The sequence below is a fragment of the Aspergillus piperis genome (assembly GCF_003184755.1).
Source record: "Aspergillus piperis CBS 112811 unplaced genomic scaffold BO85scaffold_11, whole genome shotgun sequence".
Classification (NCBI taxonomy): Eukaryota; Fungi; Ascomycota; class Eurotiomycetes; order Eurotiales; family Aspergillaceae; genus Aspergillus; species Aspergillus piperis.
Window position 1 is genome coordinate 608,672 of NW_020291601.1, and position 21,882 is coordinate 630,553.

Below are 21,882 nucleotides of genomic sequence, written 5' to 3' on the forward strand. Positions count from 1 at the left end.
GACTAAGCTTTGGCAAGGCCGGTAGCCAATACCCTGACGCGTGTACCCTTAATCTATCTTCCTGTATTCCCTGCCAGGTGGATCCTGAACACTGAAGAATGATGCAGAGCGTTACGTGACTTGCACCGACCCATATTGTCCCATTCTCCCTCACCACACCAGATCCTTCTCCGTGGGATTTCCGGTGGGTTCATACCACTCCAAACGAGATCTGCAGAGAATACACGAAGTCTAGTATCTACTCCGTCCGGGCATATTAGAACAGTCACCGTTGCTTGAACTAAAGTGTAGAATGCATGAACTATTTTCCGCTTCATTTAGCAACAATCGACACCACATCCTCATCCGACACCACATGTCCCAAGCCCACCCGCTGTGGGATATGGCGTGCACTCGCTCCCCATACCATCGCATACTTGAACGTTTCCTTCAATGTGCGGTGAATGTTGTCGCACACATCCTCGATAGTTGAGTTGCTGCGGCAGATCAATGCCTCGGAGAAGTCGGGCATCTCACCTTTCCTGTAGCATCGTTAGCAGTGCCCCATTCATAGTAGTAGGTGCTTGATCGTGGCTGAACAAACCGTTTCGTGTAGACCCGGATAAGACGGAGTTCCTTCCAGATGCGATCCACGACATCTTCCACACCCAAGTCCAGTTCACAACTCATGACGGCTGTGTGTGGTTCGCGGGCTAGTTGGTCAAGGAAGTCCAGACTGACTCCGTCAATCTTATTGTAGACGTAGAGGCTGTACTCAAATTAGAAGAGTGAAATGCTGATAGACGGATAAAGGTTTACCATCTGATGTATTTACGGTGATCCTTCATAATCACATCAATGAAGTCGTCAATCGTGGCTAGATTGATGTCAGCGACGAGGCATATTCGGACATTGAAGCATAATACATACCATATTCATCACGAACCAAGACTTCGCAGTTGAGCATCTTGTAATCGCGGAGAACATTGTAGATCATCTTCTCATCAAGGTACTTGGGCGGCGTCTGGAAGGTGATCTTCATGCCACCGGCCTTTTTCTGCTTGAGGTAGATGTTCCTACGCCGATTAGCCAAAAGTCTATTTGAACAAGACTCGAAATACTCACGGAGGCTCCTTGTTCAATCTGATGCCTACAGCATCCAATTCCGCCTCCAGCAGTGCTCGTTGCTCTGCACGTTTCGTAGCATCCAAAACCATCAGAACGAGATCACTCGTCTAACCTAGATCAGCCCCGAACGAAATACAGCCTCCAGTAAGAGTGGTAAAACAAACCTTAGCAGCGGAGATAACCTGTCTTCCACGCCCCTTACCCTCAGACGCACCCTCAATGATACCTGGCAGATCAAGAATCTGAATCTCCGCGCCTCCATACTCAAGCACACCAGGGATAGCAGTGAGCGTAGTGAACGCATACGCGGCCGTCTCACTCTTCGTCTTGGTGATCTTGCTCAGGAAGGTAGATTTACCGACGGAGGGGAAACCGACGAGAGCTACACGCGCATCACCACTCTTGCTCACATCGAAACCGACACCACCACCACCGGAGCCACCTGTGGGCTCCAGGAGCTGGGCTCGTAGACGGGCAAGTTTTCTGAGTAACAGTTAGTGCTGGCTCCGCATGGCGGGGTAGACTTGGAAATGAGTTGCATGAGCTCTGCTTACCCCTTCAATAGACCAAGATGGTACTCTATAGTCAAGAGTACATTAGTTCACACAAAATCTGATATCAACTGAGACACCGAATCGCACCTGTGGCCTTGTTCTCTGCAAGTAAGTTAGCATGGCGGGGCTATCAAGAACTTATATGCGACCGAAACACTTACTCTGCGTCCTGCGCATCTCATCTTCGATCCTATAAAGCGAGAACAACGCGTAAGCAATCCATATCCACTAAACAGCACCAAAAGACCTGCGAGATGGGCGACATACTCCTTGATCTTTTCCGTAATGTTCACCATCTTGCCGGTTTAAGAGCCCCGCGGACTCGATTTTCCAGATACAACAAACGACACAACCAGACAACCGAAGCTAGATTTCGCTTACTGCAAAATCTCGTAAGTACCTATCAAACGAGCGAGATATCTCCCCGAAAATCGACGTGATCGCAGCGCAAGAACACGAGCAGCTCTGGTCTGGGGAAATCGTCCTCAAAATCGTCCGCCGCGCCAAGCACCCACCCCGCTTACGTAATTGCCACCTCCGGCGGAATCTTCGAACTTGCCAACTTCAAACATCAACATCCCATCTCTTCCATCAACTTCACCTCACATCATCCCCAATCCCTCCACAAATCACACCAGCCATGGCTGAAGCAACACCCCCAACTGAAACAGTAACCCCTCCTACGGAGGAGGTCGTCGAAGACCAACAACAACTCCAGCAACAACAACAACAACAACAAGAAACCGAAACGACAGAAGAAAGCACCGCCCTAACAACCACTGCCGACGGCACCGTCGAACCTACAAAAAAGACCAAAAAGATAATCAGACGCAAGCGCCGCCCAGCGCGCCCTCAAGTCGACCCAGCGACAATCAAATCAGAGCCCCCACCCCAAGTCGGTACGATCTTCAACATCTGGTACAACAAATGGAGCGGCGGCGACCGCGAGAACTCCTACCTAAGCAAGACAGCCGCACCATCACGATGCAACATCACGCGCGACAGCGGCTACACACGGGCTGACAAAGTTCCCGGGTCATATTTCTGCCTCTTCTTCGCGCGGGGGATATGTCCGCGCGGCGCAGAGTGCGAGTACCTGCACCGTTTACCAACACTGCACGATATATTCAACCCGAACGTGGATTGCTTTGGACGGGACAAGTTCAGTGATTACCGGGATGATATGGGCGGTGTAGGGTCATTTATGAGACAGAACCGCACGTTGTATGTGGGACGGATCCATGTGACGGATTCGATTGAGGAGGTGGTGGCGAGGAATTTCCAGGAATGGGGACAGATCGATCGGATTCGCGTGCTTACGTCTCGGGGTGTTGCATTCGTGACGTATACGAATGAGGCGAATGCGCAGTTTGCGAAGGAGGCCATGGCGCATCAGAGTTTGGATCATAATGAGATTCTGAATGTGAGGTGGGCTACGGTCGATCCGAACCCGTTGGCGCAGAAGCGGGAGGCGAGACGGTTGGAGGAGCAGGCTGCGGAGGCGGTTAGGAGGGCCTTGCCGGCGGAGTTTGTGGCTGAGTTGGAGGGGAGGGATCCAGAGGCCAAGAAGAGGAAGAAGATTGAGGGGAGTTATGGGTTGCAGGGGTATGAGCCGCCGGATGAGGTTTGGTTCTCCCGCGCGAAGGAGTTGGAGGATGCGAATGCGATTGCCCAGTTGGAGGCTCCGGAGCAGCCGCTGATGATTGAGGGTGCGTCGGAGACTGCTGCTGGTGGTGCTGCTCCGCAGGAGGAACAGGCCGGAGGGATCTTCTCCAGCTCTGCTGTTGCGGCGCTGAAGGGCCTGGCTGGGGGTAGTGTTACGACGCAGCAGGCGCCTAAGGCTGCTGGACCTCTGGTGGCGTACGGGAGTGACGATGATAGCGAGTAATTTGGTTGATATTCATTGCATGCATTCTTACGTGTACTATAGCAGAGATACCTGAAAATGTGCTTGACTTGACTGGTCTTCATTTCATCGTTTGGATTCTATGGAATGGCTAATTTCAACGCTTGTTTGCATGGCATAATTGTGGGTATATTCGAAGAGGAGATTCAATCAACAGCAGATACAATAAGAGACACATAACACGTAACATCACACATCATTTCATCTGTCGGCTGCGCTTCCAAGGTCGTAGTATATGCATGACCCTGTGCGGTAGTTGTATATGAAAGCATTGCTGAAACTCTCCATCCCATCTACACGACTTTCGGTTGCAAGGTCTAGTAGTAGTTCATGGACCTGCGTGAGGTACTTTCGTTCTGTCAAGGGCGCGTTCTGGATGACTGTGCGCCAGCTTTCAGGGTCAGAGAGGCGGGTGTTCCTGATGGCTTCGAGCAGCTCATCGCGAGTATCTATGGCGGCAACTGGCCCGTTCAGGGCATCCTCGACCACCTCGCGAGATCGGAATAATGCTGGACGGAGTTAGCGGGTTTGTAGTAATATAAAGATAGATCGATCATACCTGTCTCAACAATATTCCTGCGGTTGGACTTCTTGCTTCGATGCTGGGGTACGAGAATGCGGACATCGCTGAATCGCTCATTGAAGGAAGGTCCTGGGTCTGCTTGGCTAGGCAGACGAGACTGCCGTAAGGGGTCCGCTGCGCCCTCTCGCTGATAGCGCGCACGTATCTCGTTCCGCAGCCAAGGAACAAGTTCAGACCCTCGGATGTCGAACTCTTCTCTTGGGGAGAGACTCTTGACCTTGAAACCCCTCTCCTGACTGTCTTGCTTTGCAATCACAATCCAGCCATGGCTGTCTTCCCTGTACTTGTTCAGGAGTTCTTCCAGCGAGGAAGCATCCACAGCCAGCTCTGCACTGACGTCATTGAGCCATAGGTCCTGGACGATTTTGATGCCCATGGTACGCAACACTGTGGGATCGAAACTCGCTACAAGAACATCGCACTGCCAGCGGTTAGTATCTCTCCGTAACTAGATGGTGGATATCAGACTTACTCTACGTGTCTTCCAGAAAGCCCCAGTCTCCATATCAAAGCTCTTCGCTGGGGTCTTAGTAGGAGTTCCAAGGTACTCCAACATAGCCGAGCTGAGGCGATCCCAGCTCAAGTTGAATCCCACAGCATGAGTTTGAGAACGACTGGCCAAGACCTTAGGCCGGAACTCTTGGACCAGCGAATCATACCGTCCGCCAGCCGCGAATACATCACGCCGCTTACTGTCAAAGACACACTGGAAAAGAATACTGCCTCGGAAGAACTTGTCGTTGAGACTCCCGAGAGGGTTCATGTAAACCTTCCGCTTAACATCAAAGTTCTGCAGATAAGCCACGAGCAGATTGATGCGAGCAAAAATCGGTGCCAATCGCTCAGCAAATATCGTACCCTGCATAATAGCCCGCAGTCGTTTCTGAACCTGCTTTGGAGAGTCTCTGAAGTCGAACCGTGCCAGGTCATCCAGCGAGGTCGAGGCAACACCAATAGCTGGGGAGCGAAGCTCACTTCGAATCTTCTGCATCGTCCATTTCCCTACGTTCAACTTGCTGATGACCTCCTTGACACGAGGGATCTGAGATGGCGTGATTCGGCAGAACTCCATAATGATCTGAAGCAGGTCCGAATGATTGATAACAAAACACATAGGGGAAGATCTGAGAGGAGGAAATTCTTCGATGATCTCATCCAGTACCTTGATTACCTCGGCTTCTTTCAAAGCCAGATCCAAAGTGTTGTGTGACACGATATCGAAGTCTACCTCCTTATGAGTCCTGGGCTCGCCTCCATGAGGCAGTTCTCTGTAGACAGTACCAAAAGCGAATGTTTTCTCCAGCGAAGAATCTTGTCGTGGAATAGCACGCGCATTGGGCAGGGTAAGATCAAAGGGCAGTTGAAGTAAGTTGCCAGAGGAGTCAAGCAATCTCACAGCGCCGTTGTTGTAGTGTTGAGACCTGGGGAACAGCATCTGTCTCTGGGTTTCAACAGCCCCATGGCGGCGGAAGATCGACGTCAGCTTCTCTTTGACGAGACCCTGAATCAGCAACTCGGTGGCGCCTGGTGTACCGCGAGAGTCCATATCCCAGGCGATGTCTTCAAACTTCTTTGGTGATTGAGAGAAGATGCCGGATAAGATCTTCTTGTAGTCGGGAGAGTTTGGATCGGAGAGTAGGTGCATGATCGCGCGCCTGAAGGTTTCTTCTTCGACCTGCAGAGGAATCTTTCCGCTATGGAGAAGATCCGAGGCTGTAGGCCTCTCGCTCGGGTTATGGCTCAACAATGAATTAATGATCCTGCCCTGGACTACCTTATCCGTATACTGGAATGTAGACGGCAGGGTATGGTTCGGTTCGCGTATAGCCCGTAGTGTTTGATCGCGCTCCATGCCTGTGGATAAGGCATGACACATCTCAAAGAAGATCACACCGAGAGAATACATCTGTGCCCACGTTAAACCCTCTCTCGCTTGATTGGTTTGGTTGCACTTACATCAACTTTTTCATTATAGTTGCCGGCGATGCCCGACTTCATCTCGGGGGCAACATAGTAGGTAGTGCCCAGACTGCGAGTAAAGTTGCCTTCAAAATCGGCAGTGGTGGAAGAGCGCACGGCTGTCGTGAACTGGCCACTGGTAGCGAGACCAAAATCTCCAATACGAGGATTATTCGCCACGTCAATGAAGATATTGTCTGGCTTGAGATCCCGATGAATGATTCCATGGCCGTGGATATGGCTCAGTCCGTCCAGGATCTGCCGGAACAAGCGCCAGGACCGGTCAACATCATCGTACAGACCATTTCTTATCAGATCGCGAAGGGTCTATGTATGTCAGCATCAGCTGCAAATTGCACAACAACACGATACTCACATGTTTTTCGCAATACTCCATCTGTATGAAGAGCGTGGTAAGCACGGGCCTGCCCTGGGAGCCTGACCGCACGCGACTAAGCTCCTTGCCTGTGGCACTCTCCGTCTCAAACGTCGAGGGCGTGTCGCCTTTATCTCCATTGGACAAAGTTCCATCATTATCCTCGTCACTGTCGGAGCCAAATTCAATCTTAGGATAGCCGCTCGAGCTGATAAAGTCAAGCCCGCCGGTACTATAATCATAGGCATGCGTGTCCCGACTAGCAAAGACGTCACTCTCCGTGGAAGAGATGGCTTCCTCGTCTACGTAATCATAATCCTCCTCGATCCACGCAGTATAATAACGTACTACGTAAGGATGATTAAGCCGGGACAGGAGCATAATCTCCGACAATGTGTCTTTCAGGGCCGCGGTAGACTTCTGAGTAATCTTCTTGACCGCGTAAAAGCGGCCATCGAGCTTATTCCTTGCCTTCACCACCTGCCCAAAGCCTCCTTTTCCTAACCGACCAGCTTCATCAAAATCCTGGTTGTACCGCGAGAAGGCAGGCAAGCCATTGAGGGAATCAAGCCGCGGGCGCCTCGGTAGAGAGATTGAGTTCGAGGCACTGGTGCGAGCAATCAGGGGAGTGTCGACACGGAAGAATTCTGAAGGCTGCAGTTGGAAAGCGGTCGGCCGCTTTTTCGGATCGGGCCTGAAGAATTCATGTAGGAGGTCCTGCAAAGCAGTCGATAGCCCGAGCGTGCCCATCAGCGCATTTGCTGAAGTATAACGCTGAAGCACATCCGTTCCGAATCCCATCTGAAGGAAGACGATACCCAGGTCCCAGACGTCCGTCTTCATGGTCAACGGTGCGGTCCCGTGTGTTAATTCGGGGGGCATCCAGAAAGGTGATTTTGACGTTGTGAGCAACCGCTTGCTGGCCGGTGAATCAGGAAGTGCCTCTTCAATGCCAGCCCGCAGTTTCACAATGGTCCCACCAGTACGAGTTCTGAACAATAGTATGCGACCACAATGAATATTGCCATGAACAAAACCACTACGATGATAGAACTCCAAGGCTTCCAGCAGCTGGATTGTCCAGCTGCGGAGTACTTCCACCGGAACGGTCCCGACAATATCCAAGAACTCGGCCAATGTTCCCTTGTTCGAATACTCCTGGAGAGCATAGACAGTCCAGATGCTATCCTGACTGTCCTGCATGCTCAAGGGTCGGGTAATTTTGAACCCAACAAAATCCACCAGGTTGGGATGCCGTAGTTTCTTCAGGCCTTCCAGCCTGTCCTCACTCGAGCGCATCTTCTCTCGGAAAAGAAGGGGCTCGACTCCCTTCTCATCCAGAGAGATTTCTCTCAGAACCAACAAAGGCGCATGGGACCGGTTGTCGGAGACGACCGGTCTCACCGTATATGTCTCCTTTCCTGGTCCGATCTGGAGAAGCGATTTGCCGTACACCGCGCGGAAGACCAAGGTGGCCTGGTCCGTATCCGTCATAGCTAACGGAGGGTCGAAGGTGATCGCCCCCGGGATGTTCTCCACACCATCAGTGTCCCCGTTCGCATCCAGTCCAGGAGTGCGACTTTTACGTCGGGACAATCGTGCCTTGGCCCGCTCTCGGACCTTGTCCTCCAAGAGCTGCTGGAGGGCACGCTCTTCTTCTGCTGTGGCTGCCTCCTGTTTCCGGATCTCTTCTTGTCGCTCTAGCTCGGCTCGCTGGTTTGCAGCGGCTTCCTGTTCCATTCGCTCCTCCTCTAAGCTCGGAAGATCCTTGTCTTGAGCTTGAGCCTCAGCCACATCTTCCAAGACGTCTTGAATGGACACCGCGAGTTCGTATATCATTTCAGAGCCGAGAAGGGTCTTCGGCTTATTCTGTACAATGTCTTGAATTCTCGATCGAGCGCCTTTTCGGAGATCGTCTAAGTTTTCCAGGGATAGGTTGGGGTAGGTCTTGGGATAGGTGGTGGGCAGCTCGACGAGCAATACCAGGTGGACGTCTGGGTTCGACGAGGCTCGCAGATGAAGCTTGAACGCGACCTCGGACGATTGCTGTAGAACTTCTTGGTCAGCCATGCGACGAGCGACATCAATGCGACAATCACATACCTGCCAGGCAGAGCGCCTGTGCTGCACCTCTTCAAAGTCATCACCGTAGATGGAGCGCAATGCTTCGACTTCATTCTGGTGGATCTCCTGATAATTGGTGGGGGCGACTACCGGCGGCGAGAAAGACGGCGAGTCTGGACGGAGTAGCTGCTGCTGCGGCTGCTGCTGCTTTTTCTCCGCTCGGGGAGAGCCGTGCTTGGGGGCATTGCTGAAATTCTTCTTCTGTTTGTGAGGCATAGCGGGGCGCTGGTCGGGCGGTGAAGATAGTGGATGCACCGTGATCGAGATTGGCCTTTGCCACGGAAATTAGTGACAAAGATGCAGCCGAAGCTGCAGCCCTCTATAGCTCAGTAGAGAACATATCTGAGAATTGGGAGAATAAAAAGAGAAGAAAGGGTGTAGAAGTATATGATGTGGTGGAGAGAGAGAAAGGTAATTAGACAAGGGAGAGGGAGGGGGAGGAAGGAAATGGTTAGTGTAGCAGTTCAAAAGACGGGAAGAGAGGAAAAGAGCGGTAACCCGACAGCGAGTATATGAACGCCCAATGGAAGCGCCGCCCCGTCGTTTTTCCGCCCACCGCCTTTGGGGCGGGCAGCTCGTGACTTGGCGCATCATCGCCGTAAACAAAGCACAGCGTTCCACGTCAATCCTCTGGCCCCCCAATGGTCTTGTTGGTGCCATGCGTGTCTCGTTCAGTCCCATAATTTGATTGCTGGTGAATCGCCGGTTTCCCTTGTCCCCTGCAGACGCGATGCTGGGGTGGATCACTGGGCAGGAAGACCAGGTCGCAGGTGCGTGTGTTTCCCTCTGTACTTTCTGCTGGTCGCTACGAGTAGTATGGCTTGCTGCCCGCCCTGCTGCTGCTGCTGCGTGCGCGCGCCCTTCCCTCCAGCTCCCTCCATATACGGCCCAATAATGGCCTTCCAATTCATCTGACCCCGTTTCCCACCCGCGCTCATCGCGCGCTGGCCTGTTTTTCTAACTTGTTTATCCCCATAGACAACTCAAGGGCCGGAGAGCCACCCGAGACGCCCGCTCCCGTGTTTGCGATCCGCGCTTTCAAGAGCGCCTTGTTTGGTACCCCAGGTGCCGATGACGACGAATCCACCCACCGTACTACTACTGCTGCTGCTGCTACCACTTCTGCTGCTCTGAAGACGAAGAATCCATCGACCAATCAGCTGCTGAATGATCACATCACGTTGAAACCATCCAGTGGAAACACAGGGGATGCTTTCAAGGCTTCCAAAGCCGACTTGGATCTGGCAGTGAACGCGATGGCATCGCCTACAAAAAGTATCCTCGTAACACCCGGAACCGCATCCAACCGTCGCAAAACCGTGTCGTTCGGCGACGGGGTCGTCGATAACGAGCGCAAGCGGGAAGACCCGTTCACGAAACCTAACAAAACCCCCACCTCCTCATCCAACAACTTCTCCAGCCAGTGGTCGGCCAACTCTTCGGACGGAAAGTTCAAACCTCGCAGTAAACTGACGCAAGCCTTGATGGATTCGCGAGAGAAGTCCAAGGGCACGGGGCTCTTTTCGTCACAGGACCTCGAGCCCAACCCCTCATCCGAGGGGTCCAGACCATCACCAACGGAAGATGACAACGACGATACCATCAATCTAAACGAGCCACGGTCGCAGTCGGGGAAATACTGGAAAGCCGAGTTCGATAGTTACCGGACGAAAACAACATGGGAAATCAAGAAGCTTATCCAGTACCGCTCAGCCGCCAAAACATATGCCAAGAAGAAGGATGAAGAAGCGTCGCGACTCGCCGATAAGTTGAGGGAGGAGGAGATCAAGGTCTCTGAGATGGAGCGCCATGTCACCCACTTAGCATCGACCATGGTTGGCGAGAGCGCCAATGCCGATAAGGAGAAACTGGTGCAGGACCTCACCAAGCAGACCGCGTTGGCTCTGCAATACAAGCACCGCGTCAACTCACTACGCAAACTGCTGGAACGGCACGGCGTTGTAGGGAACGAAGTCGATGATATCGCTGAGCAATCTGAATCCGAAAGTTCTTCAGAGAAGGCTACGGAGGAGCTCCGCAAGACCCAGCAGGCTCTGGACGAAGCGAAGACCAAGATCGACGACATGAAGCTTCAGCAGTCCGACTTCACCAAACTGCAAGACCTCGCGCGCAGCTCTGAACAGAAAGCCTGCGAGCTACAGAAGGAGAACGCGTCCCTCAAGCAGACCCTAGCCCGGGTGAAGCAGGAGATGAGCAAATACGAAGGACGCCGGAAGGAGAAGGAAGCCAAGCTGAAGCAACGCGAGGCCAAACTGGAAACGCGCATCCAGGAGTACCGCGAACGGTTGAAGACCGCATCTCAGCAACATCGCGATCACGAGGAGGACCTGAAAGAGTCCTTCAACGAGGAACGCCGTCGCATGCAGGAGCAGATCGACCAGCTCAAGATTAAACTCACCGCGATCGAGAGCCTCCCACACACCCAGGTTCGAGCGCGCCACACCGAGAGCCCTCGCAAGAACTACACTGGTGTGCATGTCTTCGATTTCGGGCAGAACAGTCCCCAAAAAGACCCCGAAGACGACAACACCGCGGACATCGACGAGCCACCCAGTCCCAGCCCGCGTGCCAAAGAACGCCGCTCCTACCCATCCCGATACACCACCACCGCCGGCGACCTGGACCTCAAACGAGCCATGAAAGCCATGGGCATCACCGACGAAGACCAACTCGCCTACCTTGGGGAATCCCTCAAACCTCCCAAAGCCCGCTACCAAAACGAGCATCACGATGACGAAGAACCAGCCACCATCCCGCCCTCCTCTCCACCCGACTACCCCCATAATCATCACCACCACCACCCTCCACCCTCTACCCGCCCGCGTCCCAAACAGAAATCCACCAACACCAACACCTACCGCAGTCTCTACGCCCCAACCAACACAACCATGACCTCCCTCGCCCACCATCTCGCCAACAACCTCGACGACAGCCACCACGGCCGTCCCCGCGCGCGCCGTTCCCCCTCCAAATATAGCCTCGACGCAGTCACGGCCCTCCCGGACTCACACGTTCTCGACCGCGCCAAGCGCCGTCAAAGCCTCGCGGCCGTCGTACCCCGAGACTCCATCCCCATGGACCGCAAACTGCAGGCCCAGGCACGTCTCAAACAACGAAAAGAGGAAACCCGAAAGGGAAAAGAGAATATGCGCACTTATACGAACCAAGCCTTATCGGTTCTTGAACCTATTTCTTAATGTTTTTTCCTCCTTTATTTTCTATCTCCTATATGTCATATGGAAACAACGGCACGGAGTGAAATGGAACGGGTGGTGGATGGATGGATATATGAAAGAATCGTTCTCTTGTCACGGATAGCTTTGATAACTTGAACCGAACCGCTCTTTTCCCTTTGTGTTTGTGATGGAAAGTGAATACCTCTCCTTGTTGTCTGGTCTCGTCTGATCTGATCTGATCTGATCTGTGTGTTGTTTGTTCGGTGGTATGGTGATATGGTCTGGTCTGATACCTGTCTTCCTTTTTTTTCCTCTTCTGTTGATGTGAATGTCACTCACTCCCTCACTACTTAGCTCTAGCTCTAGCTCTAGCTCTAGTCCGTTGATCGTTGATCGTACGTAATCTTAGTTTTTATTTTCCCTCCATACCTCTACATTCCTTCTATTTCTGACCCATAGATACATAGTACCTCATGAGTAGGAACCGAACCAACTACACAACTAGTATCTGGACTTATTTATGCAGAACAATCCATTCTGTACTACTACCTACTACATGGCAGTAGGACATAATTATACTAAGTACACTACTAGTACAACCTCATACTTCATTATTGACCATAGTATGTAGTATGTAGTATGTAGTACCCCCAACATCATCTATCAATTCATACTATCTATCAAATCGGTCATTTATATCATCTAAATATATCATCTACATCATCTAAGCCTTCCCATCACAAAACGACACAACAGCCCACTTCCCACTCCACGCCCACTTCCTCGCCTCGTCGCCCCCACCATTGGGCAGCTGGCGGAGCTCTTCATCCACACCCTCGGGCAGACCAACCACCACGTCGGCCTTGCAGGTGCGGAAGGCCATTACGCGGACGCCGGATTGCGGGCCCAGTGGGCCGATGGCTTCTGTGAAGGGGGTTGTGGGGGCCCATGCGGCCTATAGAATTTAATCAGATTAGAAGGTGAAGATAGAATGATGGGTGAGGGGGGGGAGGAAATACATCGTTGGTCAACTTGCGGTAGTTCAAGTCACCCTTGAACAAGACCAATTCGCTCTCTTTCAGGTCGTTGAAGAGGTCCGGGGCTACATATGGCATGCGCCAGTAACTTCCGGGGGTGGTCCAGAAGGAGTGCGGACGGATGATCAGTTTTCCTTCGGCGTGGAGGTGGCTCCAGTGGTCGAAGAGGAATTTGACTTCGGAGACTTCCTTCTCTGAGAGGGGGTCGAAGGTCTTGCCGGACTCGTCGGGGGCAGTGTAGAAGGCCTGCGGGTCGGAGAGGGCGGCGATGAGGGCGGCGAAGTCTGGAGGGGTGACGTCGGAGACGAACCAGGGGATGTTCTTGGGGTGGAGGACGACGGTGGTTGCAAGGCCGGCGGAGAGGAGGTAGCCGGCGAGGATGAGGTCGACGAAGAGCTCGAAGCCGGAGTTGTCGAGGACGATGTCGACGCGGCGGTCCTGGTTCTTGCGGTCGCGACGGGCCTGGTGTAGGACATCGAAGGAGGCGTTGAGGTCGTTGACGAGGATGTTCTTCTCCGAGGCCTTGCGGGCTTCGGAGCCCTGGAGCTTCTGGATGTCTTCATAGGTGAGGGAGGTGAGGAGGGAGAGGTCGGTGGCGTTGCCCCAGAGGCAGATCTCGCACATCTCGGAGAAGAGGATACGGTCGGCTTGCTCGATCTGCTCGGGGGTCTTGCCGTCTGTGCCCTTGCTGGCCTCCTCGGCCAGTTCCTTGTATCGCGCGGCGAGCTCGAGGACGGCGGGCCGGGAGGACTTGAAGGTGGACATCTTCTGGCGGGCGAACACGTCATAGCCCTTCCAGTGCTTGGAGAGGGAGAAGAAGGTGCTCAGACGTCTGTCTGGTGGCTGTCAGCTGGGGTGTAGGTATGGAGGTATGCCAATTGCACGCACAGAGGTAGCATTCTGAGTAGAGCCATGCGACGTTGTGCCATGAAGGGTTTCCCCGCTGCTCCAGCTCCTGGTTGTACGCCGCAATGTCGGGCTGGCCATCGTCCGGGAGGGGGCTGTAGATGGTCAATGACTGTTTGGTTGTCGAGTATAGAATCGGAGCATGATCTCACGTCAACTGCCTGTTGTGCTGCAGCTCATATTTGAACGCTGCGAGATCTCCGATGATGGCTTTTCCTTCCTGACGCTTCTCCTCGTCGGTTACATCGGCGACGCTGCGGTGCAGATCATCAATGGCACCAGTCTATACGAGAGGAGTATGAGTAAAGGATTATACTGCGATGATTGGGATCCCATGATGCATACCAGAATGACGGGCCAGCGTTCATGGGCCGAGACGGAGGCGAAGCTGGACTTGTCGGAGGTGAGATACTGCGCTGCGGAGGGGAAGGCGGGGTTAGTGTGGGCTGCAGAGAGTTGGGATAGTCAGTGTCACTCACGGGTCTGGGGATCGTGTTCCATGGTGAAGGAGATAATTATGTGATTAAATAGATAGGAATAAGTCAAGGAGAGAAGAAAACAGAAGAGGGAGAGGGAGAGAAAAGAGTGCGAGCCAAGATGGGAGAAGAGCGAGACAAACACGACGTCGGTTGGAAATCGCGGGGTCCCTGCCGTCGGGATTCTCTGCACCGACAGTCACTTTTAACCCTCAATTCTCCCCCATGCAATTCAGTGAGATAATGTATTTATTTAATGGACGCAGAACTCCGACTGGAAGGCAAGACGCACGACACGAAGCAATTCGTCCAACCAATTCCCCTCCCACAGCCAATCCAACGTCGCCAGACCTGCACATGCGGGACAACTCAACCGCAGAGAACATACACCTAGATAGCCTTGAAGAAGAAAAGAAAAGATATAACTAGCAAAATAGATAGATAGATATTCCGCTATGCAAAGAGTTCACGAGATCGTCGTCAATCATCCGTAGATACATGGCCCTCGTACTGTGTAATCCAAGGCTTTCCGCATCTTCATCTTCTTCTGCTCATCTGAACGTCGCAGTTCCCATCCTGAATCATGGTGTATATGTATCATGTCCCCGTCCGATCGGCGAGATTGACTCGCTCCCAATCCATCCCATGAACGCCCAGCTTGCAAAGCAGTCAAGCCTCTCACATCATCGACGACATGAGAGAGTTTTGCGCATACGCCTGGAATGTCAACATTAGTCTACCAGTCCGCTCTTTCCGTCAAGATAATGATATATCACTTACCATCGGCTTAATGTCCGGGTGAGGAACAGCCTCAAACACCTGGTACTCAAGCTTGAGCTCGGGTCCAATCTTGATAAAGGCACCCTTGTTCTCCGTGGTGTCGCAGTACTTTGGCGCAGAGAAGACGGTGATACACCGTCCGTCGTGCTCGACCTCGTAGCCCTCCATGCGCACCTCGTGCGAACGGATGATCGCTTCCAGACCGTTCTTCTCACAGAAGCGCTTGGTGACATCCGGACCAAACTGAAGACCAACACCGCGCTTGCTGGGTCCACGACCGGGCGCGGTCTGCGGGTCCGTCCACAGCATTTCCATCATCAAGCCCTGCTGTCCAGGCTGGCGCTGGTTGTGGCGGTTCAGCTTGCGGATATCATCCAGCGTAGTGTTGTCATCCGAGAAGAGACCACCGTGGAGCACAAGGTACTTGTTGCCGATCAACGTAGCCAGCGGCAGAGCCGAGAAGGACTCGGAGAAGACCTTGAACACCGTCTCGTTGTACTTGGCCTTGCACTCGCCCTCGAAGCCATAGACCTTGTTCATGTCGTCCGTCTCGTGGTTGCCACGGTTCAGGAAGATACCGTTGGGGCGCAGCCACTTGTAGGCGTACAGCAGGAGAGCAATCTCCGTCGACCACGATCCACGGTCCACAAAGTCACCGTTGAAGAGATAAGCATGGGTATCGCTAGGGTAGCCGTTGAGGCGGAAGATCTCGAGGAGATCGAAGAATTGACCGTGCGTGTCACCGCAAACCGTCAACCTAGTACCCTCCTTAACACCCACCTCCACCATCGTCGGCTCCGCATAGACAAGATCCTTGACGGCCTTGATTATTTGGAAAGCGTATTTGCGATGGATCTTCTTTCCGTTCTTGAACCGCTCAATCATGTCATCAATGAACTCCTGCGTCATTTCCTTCTCCAAGCGCACACCATCATACTTCTCATCCACGACCATCGCATCGATATCCAGGTCCTCGAAAGCGGAGGGCGGGTCACCGACCTCGATCGCCTTCTCGAACTCGAGCCGACGAACGAGCTTCTCGCACTCGGTAAGCTTTAGCTTGGCATCGCGGTTGTTGGGCTCTCTCTTGATCACGGCCTTGAAGTCTTTCAGGGCTTCCTTGTAGTGCAGAATAGCGGAGTTCGCAAGGGCTCGGCGCCAGTAGGCCTATCGACGGTAGGGTGAATAAGTCAGAGAGGCGAACAACACCAACAAGCAGTAACAGCAGCAGCAGCATCCAACGAACCTTGACATAGTTGGGGTCAAGCTCCAGTGCCTTGGAGGCATCAGCGATCGCAAAGCCATACGCCTCAAGCTTGATATGTGCCTAACCAAGAACCCCAGAAACAGTCAGTATCTCAACACAGACCTCCATCTCCAACACCAGATTGATCCAACAGTAGCGCCACCTACCTGAGCACGGTTACTAAAGAACGACGGCTCCTTATCATACTTCTCAATGGCTCTAGTGTAGAAATCTATAGCCGTAGGCCACTCATGTTCAGCGAAGGCCTTATTCCCCTGCACCTTGAGGGCAGTGGCGGCCTCGAGATCGGGGGAAGCCATGGGGGGCGTCGGGCGGCGCGCAACAGTGAAGCGTTTAACGAAAGGAGGGGAGGGGGGAGGTGGATTTCGGGGCAAGAGAGCACGAGATCCTTTCGCAGTTTAATATTGGAATGGTTCAATATGGGAAAAGCCAAGAAAAATGAAAGTAGATAAATGAGAATGAATAGAGAAAGGCGAAAAGAAGAAAATATAAAAAAGTAAAAAAGTTCCTGAAACTTTTTCCTCGGGCTCACCCGTTCCTGGATTCAACTTCCAGCGCTTTTAAACTCGGGTCGATGATGGATTGATTGATTGATTGATTGATTTGCTTTCCCTTCCGTTACTTTTCTCCGGGCTGGGTGGTCTTGGCGCCGACCCTCCGATTCCAGAACCCTCTTGGTGTGTCTCTTGTTCTTGCCGCATGCATCTTACCTACATCCCTACAACACCTCTCCTACCATTCTGTTGTCCCGCCAATTCTTATCCTAGAAAATAGAAGAAGGGCCGAAAAAGGCAAGATGTCCTTCTACGTCGCCCCCAGCCAGCAGCGCACTCTCCGCGCCTGCATGGTGTGCTCGCTCGTCCAACTGCACAGCGTACGTCCAGCTGAACAGCTGCTACCTCTTTACCTTGCCCCCCCACCAAAAGAAAAACCTCAACTAAACACCTTTTTCTTAATGGAACAGAAATTCATGCGCGAAGGCTGCCCCAACTGCGACAACGTCCTCGGCCTCCGGGGCAACAACGACGCGATCCAAGAATGCACGTCGCAGGTCTTCGAGGGCCTAGTGACGCTCCGCGATCCCACGACCAGCTGGGTGGCTAGGTGGCAGAGATTGGATAGTTATGTTCCCGGGACGTATGCGGTTAAGGTTACGGGGTCGGTGAGTAAACACCCGGATTATTCTGGTGGTGAAGAGGATATTGGGCTAATAGTGGTGGGTGAACAGCTTCCCGACGAGATTATTTCCAGTTTGGAGGATTCGGGCGTGAAGTATATCCCGTATGTTTTTATTTCCCTGCCCTTGTCTTGGGTTTTATGTGGGGTAGTAATTGATGGATGCTGATTACATTGTGTCTTGATACAGGAGGGACGGTAGCACAGGTGAAGAGGAGGCGTGATCGATCGATCGCTGTCTGCTTGCTCGGATGTGTTTTCTTCGCTGCTATTGTTCGTTTGCGCCATATGTCGGTTCTCTATCTTGCACGGCATAGCGATATTTTCCACTAAAAAGGGGAGGATGGCTTGGCCTTCTTTCTTCGATTTGCACGATTGGAGTTTCGGTTCTACAATTATCTCTTTTTATCATGTACGGTACGGGGTTTGTCGGGTTGGTTTGATTCTGCACACACACTGTTGGTAATTTACAAAGGGGGATGTCTACTGGATACCCGGACAATAGATCAAGATCAAGATCAACGCTGCCTTGTCGGCATCACTTTGTTGCTCAATGACTAGACTAGCACCATTGCCATAAATCGTAGCGCAAATTGCCTTATAAATATCGGCTAAAGATATCATGAAAAGAAATGTCCCCATCCCAAGTTCCGCTAAACGCCATTACTCATAAACGAGTGTTCAATCAAATCGACCGTGCAGCTGCTTACAGCTGCTTAATGATCTTCTCAACGCTCTCCAGGAGGATATCAGCTGCAATATGTTAGCATCTTTTTCTCTCATCCCGTATCTAAAGCAGACTTACCATGGTGCTTCTGGAAGACCAGCATGGGCCTCAGGCGGACGGCGCTCTGGCCGCTGCCACCAATGTTGACACCAACACCCTTGGCCTTGACCAGGAACTCGTCCCGCTTGGGCGTGTCCCAGGCAATGAAGGTTCCCTGGCCCTTACCACGCAGGTTCTGCAGGTGCTCGGGGTACTGCTTGGCGAGACGCTCCAGGCCGGAGAAGAGGTAGTCACCGGTGGCAGCCGTGTTCTCCACCAGGTTCAGGCGCTCAATCTCCTCAATGATACCACGGAAGATCAGGGCACGAGCCGGGTCACCCATCCAGGTGTTGAACTGACGGTAAGGCTTGTTGGGACGCAGGGCCGGGTTGCCGTAGTAGTAACCGGCGGTCTGGGCCTTCTTGGAGAAGGTCACCATGTCGGGGGGAGTCTCCAGGTTCCAGTGGTCGTGGGCCCAGAACTTGCCGGTGGCACCCACACCAGTCTGCACCTCATCAACAATGAAGAGGACGTTGTTGCGCTTGGTGATCTCACGCAGGCCACGGAAGAAGGCAGGGGAGGCGTGGTTGTCACCACCCTCCGACTGGATAGGCTCGACGACAACAGCGGCGACGGGGTTGTGCCACTCCTTGATGAGGCGCTCAGTCTCCTGCAGGCAGCGCTGCTCCTCCTGAGCGTTCTCCTGAGCGTGCTCCTCCAAGGGGTACTTCAGGGAGGGGAAGGGAGCCTGGGGCCAGTCAAAGGCGGGGATGTCCAGCTTGTGGATGGGCTTGCTGCGGGTTGTAGACAGACTGCCGAACAGACGACCGTGGAAGGCCGACCTGAAGGACATGATGGACAGCTGAGGAGAACCAGGGGACTGGTTCTTCATGGTAGTCTCCAGCTCCTCCTCGGTGAACTCGGTCTCAGCACTACCACGCTCGCGCTGACGGTAGTACATAAAGGCAGCCTTGTAGGCAGTCTCGTTGGCATCCGAGCCGGCCAGGGCGGTAAACACCTGGTTAAGGCCCTTGGGGGCAGCCTTGAGGATACCAGTGTTCAGGATGTCAGCCCAGTCGTGAGAGGGGAAGTTACCCAGAGCCGGTCTGTTGATCAAAGCATTGACCATCTCGGGGGACTCTGCCACCTTGCGGAGGTGGGGGTTGTTGTAGCCGACGGGGATAGAGGCAATCTGGGCATAGCTGAGGACGATAGATGTTAGAACCATACAATCACACTGCCTCAAGGATCATCATAAGTTGGTAGTAGTAGCTTACACATCGAGAAGCACGTTTCCATCGAGATCAGCAATGCTGTGTCAAAGTTAGCGCTCGTTCGGCGATTTGCCCGCAAGGGGTGAGATAAATGCAGGTTAACTTACTAGTTACCGTTGGACTTGTAGTAATCAGTGAGCATGTTCAAGCTGCGCACATCGAAGACCTTGTCGAGCTTCTCAGCAGCAGCCTTGTTGTTGGGGCCAGGAATGGCCGTGGCCAGCTTGGGAGCAGAAGGCTCATCGGGGAAATAAGGCTTCTCCGCAGCGCGCATGTGCGGAGTAGTGGTGAGAGTGCGGACGGCCGACAGGCGCGTCGTCGGGCGGAGCCTCAAGCTGGAGCGGAAGACGGCAGCCATTGTGATGAATTAATTGAGAGGAGATGGGTTTGCAAAGGAGGAATGAGTTGAGTGGCCAGGGGCACTGAAATACCCAGCTGGAAAACAGGGATGTGGGGAAGGATACGATGACGATAACGCAATGATGATTGATAAGGAGCTCCTCGATCGATGCTCAACCAGACAAGCAGCACACCAGCACCGATTAAAACTTTAAACTGGTGCAATTGAGATGACTTAGAGGGAGAAGATAAATCACGAGAAAAATGGCAGCGTGAAGGGTTAAATATGGAGCGAGGGGGGCAGCTATTGAAGGGAGAGCTCGCGATGGATTGGAAGCTGCCCCGCGCCGTACAGCTGCTTCGGCGTTTTGCACCAATCAGCAGCCGTGCTACCCCCGTGCTCGGCGACTTCTCAACCCATCCGGAGAGCCGCCGTTCAACATGATAATTCCTAATGATAATAGTAATTCCATAATCCAATCATTCAGATGGAGATGCTCTTTATTGAGTCAATCTGCTTGCCTCTTCCGCCGACTGCCGATGACGGTGAGTGGCAATGAGTATAGGAAGTGACTGCCTAATGGGGTGAGATCATATCGGATCCCTGCATCGCTTATCAGTGGCAGGGGTGGCCGATAAGCCCTCCATCTCTCGCTGCGAACTCCGATGCATCGCCATTCCAGTGATGCCAGTTCAGCTAAGGAGAAGCCGGATTTGTTTAGGTAAAATATATAATACACAAATCGCTCACTTCCTTTGTAGCTGAAAGTAATATAGCTACATTGTTTTTGCAATAGCTAAGTTCAATTCAATTGAGGCAGTGCTACTCGAGATATATTTTACTGCTGCTAAGGTTGTTTGTAGACCTTGCCGGTTGACATCCAGATCGATGATCATGATCCATTAAGGTTCAGTTGAATGACATCGTGAGAGTACTAGCAGTACATGTACATGTACTATAGGAGCCATGGAAATAATATGAAATTCATCCAATCTATTGTCTAACATCTGGCGACAAACGAAGTCCATACAGCATGCGATAGTCCAAGTCAAACATAACTAAAAACATAGATCTCCAAGTTAATTAGACGAGAAGTAGATCACTGATCATTAAACCTTCCAGAACTCATACAACGGTAATCACATGTCAGAGACAGTACTAGCGTTTCCCCTAATTCAAATCGATTAGGACCAGAACATACAGCCATCCGCCCATAAACTACCAGATAAAATACTGCACAAAGTACTCAAGTGTCAATTGCAGCAACCCAATACACAAAAGATATATACTCAATGTCACCTATAAAAGACATCGGAATCAAAATTAACAAGCCGAAGCAAGCGAACAACATAAGCGACAAAGCCAGATGAATCACCATAATTAACCCTCCCACTAACATAGCACCAACCAACACTAACAAGGCTAAGAAAAGAAAAGCAAAGAGCCAAAACCGGCACAAAAATAAACACACACAATCACAATTTCTAATACCAACTTCTAACCCTGAATACAACCTAACCTACCTACAGTAGTAAGCCCATCATCTCATCCACTCAACCCCAACCCCGACACCAACACCAAGACTGAAAAAGCGGGGTATAGTACACAATAATATACCCAAGAAGCCCCCAAAGTAAAAATTCCAAATCTCAAATACTACGATCTACTAGATACATATCTTATGCACACACGGCCCCCCCCCCGTCCAGCTTTAATCTCCGATGCAAGATTAGCTGGGAGGTGACTATCCAATCATATTCATGATAGTAGTAGTCTAGACCATTTGTCATTGTCTAGTGTACTGTGTACACCATACTCCGATTATTCAAACAGGACGGGAGTCTAGATTACTCCCCTGCTGTGGACAACAGTACAAAGTAGTAAATGAAAGTGAGTGAGTATACAAAGTGAAAAAGATGTGCCCCTCTTCCACCATGATAACTACACTTTTGAAGCATTCTTTTTCTTCCCACGGAACATCATGACACATGCCTAAAATCTAGAAGAGAATAAATAACTACACCATCCCACAATCCCACTATCGCTATACAACC

At 52.1% G+C, this 21,882-nt stretch overlaps 8 protein-coding genes across 8 annotated transcripts; 3 read left to right on the forward strand and 5 right to left on the reverse strand.

Annotated features, from left to right (window-relative positions):
* Window positions 1-45: 45 nt before the first annotated feature.
* BO85DRAFT_422769 (putative GTP binding protein (Gtp1)) lies at window positions 46-2,121 on the reverse strand. Its single transcript, XM_025657986.1, has 10 exons — window positions 1,929-2,121; window positions 1,823-1,851; window positions 1,749-1,763; window positions 1,662-1,686; window positions 1,272-1,590; window positions 1,105-1,214; window positions 910-1,055; window positions 799-856; window positions 584-748; window positions 46-521 (listed from the first exon to the last, which is right to left on the reverse strand). Exons 1-10 carry the CDS (start codon window positions 1,955-1,957, stop codon window positions 314-316), a joined length of 1,104 nt encoding a protein of 367 aa, XP_025514734.1. The 5' UTR covers window positions 1,958-2,121; the 3' UTR covers window positions 46-313.
* Window positions 2,122-2,244: 123 nt separating this feature from the next.
* cwc2 (active spliceosome conformation promoter CWC2) lies at window positions 2,245-3,931 on the forward strand. The gene has a single exon (XM_025660322.1). The coding sequence runs from the start codon at window positions 2,302-2,304 to the stop codon at window positions 3,547-3,549; it is 1,248 nt and encodes a 415-aa protein (XP_025514735.1). The 5' UTR covers window positions 2,245-2,301; the 3' UTR covers window positions 3,550-3,931.
* On the reverse strand, window positions 3,602-9,061 carry cpcC (putative protein kinase (Gcn2)). Its single transcript, XM_025660323.1, has 6 exons — window positions 8,589-9,061; window positions 6,486-8,531; window positions 6,107-6,436; window positions 4,623-6,056; window positions 4,127-4,571; window positions 3,602-4,076 (listed from the first exon to the last, which is right to left on the reverse strand). The coding sequence occupies exons 1-6, from the start codon at window positions 8,823-8,825 to the stop codon at window positions 3,769-3,771; spliced, it is 4,800 nt and encodes a 1,599-aa protein (XP_025514736.1). The 5' UTR covers window positions 8,826-9,061; the 3' UTR covers window positions 3,602-3,768.
* A 168-nt stretch (window positions 9,062-9,229) lies between these two features.
* BO85DRAFT_399149 (uncharacterized protein) lies at window positions 9,230-12,231 on the forward strand. The gene is made up of 2 exons (XM_025657086.1): window positions 9,230-9,379; window positions 9,588-12,231. The coding sequence occupies exons 1-2, from the start codon at window positions 9,340-9,342 to the stop codon at window positions 11,825-11,827; spliced, it is 2,280 nt and encodes a 759-aa protein (XP_025514737.1). The 5' UTR covers window positions 9,230-9,339; the 3' UTR covers window positions 11,828-12,231.
* A 299-nt stretch (window positions 12,232-12,530) lies between these two features.
* Window positions 12,531-14,250, reverse strand: BO85DRAFT_488991 (damage-control phosphatase ARMT1 family protein; the record flags this gene model as incomplete). The annotated part of the gene is made up of 6 exons (XM_025663573.1): window positions 12,531-12,761; window positions 12,826-13,679; window positions 13,732-13,844; window positions 13,902-14,032; window positions 14,095-14,165; window positions 14,229-14,250. 6 exons carry the CDS (start codon window positions 14,248-14,250, stop codon window positions 12,531-12,533), a joined length of 1,422 nt encoding a protein of 473 aa, XP_025514738.1.
* Window positions 14,251-14,817: 567 nt separating this feature from the next.
* Window positions 14,818-16,404, reverse strand: ppt1 (protein serine/threonine phosphatase PPT1). The gene is made up of 2 exons (XM_025657862.1): window positions 16,252-16,404; window positions 14,818-16,172 (listed from the first exon to the last, which is right to left on the reverse strand). Exon 2 carries the CDS (start codon window positions 15,957-15,959, stop codon window positions 14,982-14,984), a length of 978 nt encoding a protein of 325 aa, XP_025514739.1. The 5' UTR covers window positions 15,960-16,172; window positions 16,252-16,404; the 3' UTR covers window positions 14,818-14,981.
* A 578-nt stretch (window positions 16,405-16,982) lies between these two features.
* On the forward strand, window positions 16,983-17,992 carry spt4 (transcription elongation factor SPT4). The gene is made up of 4 exons (XM_025660324.1): window positions 16,983-17,146; window positions 17,237-17,434; window positions 17,501-17,553; window positions 17,639-17,992. The coding sequence occupies exons 1-4, from the start codon at window positions 17,069-17,071 to the stop codon at window positions 17,670-17,672; spliced, it is 363 nt and encodes a 120-aa protein (XP_025514740.1). The 5' UTR covers window positions 16,983-17,068; the 3' UTR covers window positions 17,673-17,992.
* Window positions 17,961-20,110, reverse strand: gatA (4-aminobutyrate transaminase gatA). Its single transcript, XM_025660325.1, has 4 exons — window positions 19,596-20,110; window positions 19,492-19,527; window positions 18,254-19,416; window positions 17,961-18,201 (listed from the first exon to the last, which is right to left on the reverse strand). The coding sequence occupies exons 1-4, from the start codon at window positions 19,844-19,846 to the stop codon at window positions 18,155-18,157; spliced, it is 1,497 nt and encodes a 498-aa protein (XP_025514741.1). The 5' UTR covers window positions 19,847-20,110; the 3' UTR covers window positions 17,961-18,154.
* Window positions 20,111-21,882: the final 1,772 nt, after the last annotated feature.